This window comes from Solanum tuberosum, unplaced genomic scaffold (assembly GCF_000226075.1).
Source record: "Solanum tuberosum cultivar DM 1-3 516 R44 unplaced genomic scaffold, SolTub_3.0 scf00063, whole genome shotgun sequence".
Lineage (NCBI taxonomy): Eukaryota > Viridiplantae > Streptophyta > Magnoliopsida > Solanales > Solanaceae > Solanum > Solanum tuberosum.
The window spans coordinates 1729574-1733364 of NW_006238988.1; the positions used below are offsets into that span (position 1 = coordinate 1729574).

General features: G+C 34.7%; 1 protein-coding gene across 1 annotated transcript; it reads right to left on the minus strand.

Annotated features, from left to right (window-relative positions):
• Positions 1 to 1930: 1930 nt before the first annotated feature.
• On the minus strand, positions 1931 to 3449 carry LOC102595847 (disease resistance protein At4g27190-like). Its single transcript, XM_015307750.1, has one exon. The coding sequence runs from the start codon at positions 3447 to 3449 to the stop codon at positions 2028 to 2030; it is 1422 nt and encodes a 473-aa protein (XP_015163236.1). The 3' UTR covers positions 1931 to 2027.
• Positions 3450 to 3791: the final 342 nt, after the last annotated feature.

The window sequence follows — 3791 nt, forward strand, 5'->3', positions numbered from 1 at the left end:
GAAAACCAGATTTACATGAATTGCGCAAGGGTATTCTTTTCTGAGATACTCCCAAATATCTGTAGCAGACTAACATTATCTCCAATAACTAAAGCCTAAAATATAGCAATTGACTAATCAGATTCTGCCAAATAGTGTAGCCTTATTTATCTTAATTTAATCCTACTTTTAAGTTGTATATTGATACAACAGAAAGTGGAACTAATCTCCGGGTTTTGAGGCACCACTTTCAACTGTTAGGATCATCAAAACAACGGAGTTATACAATTCATTTCTGGTTTGGTAAAGAAGTAACATAAGAGAAGTGGAGAATTTTTTAATTTCCCCTATATATACAAAGTTCTCCAATTCCTTTAAAACTCGAAAAAATATATATTAATGAAATAGTGTATGTGATTGTGTGACAATAAACACTCTTTTATCATTTGATATGGTATCATGATATGGAATCATGAGATGAAATTAAAATTTTGTTTGGACATGCGATATGAAATTTTTGTGTTGTATATTTTCTCATAAACATAAAAATCCCATAAGTTGTAAAACTATTAAAATAGTCCCAATTGTTTATTCAATCTTATCAAATAAACAAAAATTTATAAAATCGCATAATAAATTATTACAAAGTTATTTGTTCTCCACTTAAGTAATTGTTTCATCTAACTTTAATTTAATAAAAAAAAATTGAACATAAATATAATTGTAGTGTACTAGTCTTTAATTAATATAATCCTCCCACATAGTACGGACAACTTCCTCACGTTGAACTTGCATTTCTCGATCATGTGACCGAGAAGACGAACCAACATTGTTACTTTGAGCCATTTGTTGGTCAATATCATCCGCAACTATATTCTCATGCTCATAGACCATAAATATTTCATCACGTTAATTATCGATTGGTGTGAGTTAAAGTGACTATATGTTGGTGAGAATAATAAATTTTATGTCAGTGAGAATAACAAATTTTAAAAAGTAATGATGTGATTATAAATTTTATTTACATATGAAATAAATGGTTAGTAGATATAAATGTGGGGTTGTTTTAACAAAATGTAAACTCGTTGATCAATTTTTGTATTAAAATATCTCAAATCATGATATGGAATTACCATATAATTCCATATCATGGTTTTTGGAGAATATGAAATCACATCTCATGATATGGAATCATGAGATGGAATCAGCGTAAAATCGCATGTCCAATCCAAACGCTGATTCCATCTCACGATACCATATCATGATATGGTATAGCATGGCCAAACGCCTTCTAAGTCTTTAATGGATTACGTTTTTGAAAGAGTCTAAATTATGCACACTGATAATGTACACATTTCTTACATCATCGAGATATTACAATAATATGTGACTTTTCATTACGACTTGATATGATACACTGAAAAATTGAATAATAATCCCCCCCACCCCCCCAATAGTTATTATGCCTTGAAGTAATTTCTTTTCTCACTAATACCTGGCATATAAGAAGACAACAATTATGAGGAAGTGTCTTATTTATTTGTTTTCTGGAAACAGTGGATTCATCTAAACATTCCATCCGAACACAACTTATTTTTCGATTCTGAAAGGAATCATCTAAGTTCAAAGGCTTCTCCAAAAGATATTCTTTAAAGTCTTTCAAAACAAAATAGAATACAAGATGACATGAGAAAATACATCAACATATTACAATAAACTCAAGTTAGTATACATAGTCTCTGGGTAAAAACTACTGGGCTCACATAAACTCATAGGTTACAATATCATAGATCCGCCTCTGCCTGTTACCTCCATCGGAATAGGTATCAGGTGATGTTCAAGCAAACTTACACATTTGAACTATTTCATCGACTTCTTATTAATTACCTTCCTAGCTTCGGATCATAGATACTAGCTTCTGCACTCACTAGATTCGGCTTCATTGCCATCACTAGTTTTTGGTTCCTGCAGGAAACAGAGAATGCAAAAGAACAGACATGTCTAGCTTAGTAAGTACAATATTTACTTGAAAGAAAATGAGAAGTATCTCAGAAGTGACTTACCATAAAAATATGCTTGCACTCAGAAGCAATATATATAGCCACGTCACGGACCACATCAGGCATTTTGACATAATTTCTGTTTGAACCTTGAGATAACAAGAAACGATCTTTCAAAGTTTCTAACAGAAGACACATCCTATTTCTTGCATGTTCAATACTTTCAATTTCTGAAAAGATGCCAAGCCCCATTCCTTTTCTAAGTAATTTTTCAGGCACGATATCACTATCTTCCTCGAAGAAGGAACAAAGCAAAAAGAGGTACTTGGCTTCATCACTTTCTAAGTGATTATAGCATACCTTCAGAGGTTGATACACATTTTCAATCATTCCCGGGATATTAATTGGTGCAGATCTTTGTAATTCTATAAGGGCATCCTCCCATGAAGGCCTGCTGTTAAACTTTAGTGCTCTTGCAACTGTAACAATAGCAATCGGCAGCCCCTTGCATTCTTTGGCAACCTCTTTTGCTATGTCATGAAGAGAAGGATCATCAATTGAATTACCAGATTTCTGCCTGAAAAGGATCCATGCTTCCTCTTTAGATAAGGTCCCAATTTCCATGATCTTATGAGCTTCCATAGCTTGACAAACATCTCGGCGACGCGTTGTGAATGTCACTTTGCATCGATGGTTGTGGTTGCTACCGCTGGGAATTCCAAGTTTCTCTAGATCATGAAGAGCCTCCCAAATATCATCCAGGATTATAAGGACACTTTCCTGTCCCATTAACCTTGAACACAGCATATCTCCACGCTGCCACAAATCGTCCCCTTCTAACGTCAGACCGATGCTTCTCGCAATCTCACCCTGAATATTTTTCAAGTCTGGTTGTTGACTGACAGTTAGCATGACAATATCATCAAACAACCTTTCTTGTTTTGACCTTTTTCTGATTTTCTCAGCCAGTGTTGTCTTACCAACACCAGGCATACCACATATCCCAATAATAGTGACCCCCTCATCTCTCAAAGCTTCCATGACCTCTTCCTCCTTCTGTTTTCTGGAGTCAAACTCCTCACCATGTACAATTTCATCTTCAACAGCAGGTGGTGGTGCAGGATAGGAAAAATCCACATAATTGTTGCCTTCAGTTTGAAGACCAATCACATCCAGTTCAATTTCCTTAGATTTCTTGCTCAGCAAGTAACAAGACATCAAGTTTGGACACCAACCACTTTCAACCTCAGCTCTACGTCGCAATGTAGTAGCCACATCTGCAATAGTGGTATCAACACTAGTTAACCAAGCCTCAACACTGGGAGCAATGACTTGTAAGTTTCTCTGTGCAGCCTCCGCTCTTTGCTGCACCCCACTTTTGATATTCTCCAGCTTATCAGATTCTTTATCCAGAGATTTGATGTTTCTCTTGTAGTAAATGAGATACCCAACTTTAGATAGGAAATCCATAGCTATGATCTCTTTTAATTTCTTACCAGTTGAGTACCTTTTCTCTGCTCTCAAGTCTAAACTCTGCTACTTGTTTTTATTAGTATGAAGTGAAATTTCAAAAAGGATATGTGTTGGTGAATTTGGTGTGAAAATGAAAGCTGAAAGAGCGGCAATATAATGTAGATTTTGATATGTAAATGAAAGATGCAATTGTAACATCCGGCAATTTGAAATAGCTTTGAAGAGGCTTAGAATTGGAAATTTTTATTTTTTGGAAAGAATTTTAAAGTTTTGGAAATTTTTGCTAAGTATGGAAAATGTGAATTTTTGGCCAACTTTGAACAGCCATAAATTCTAGCT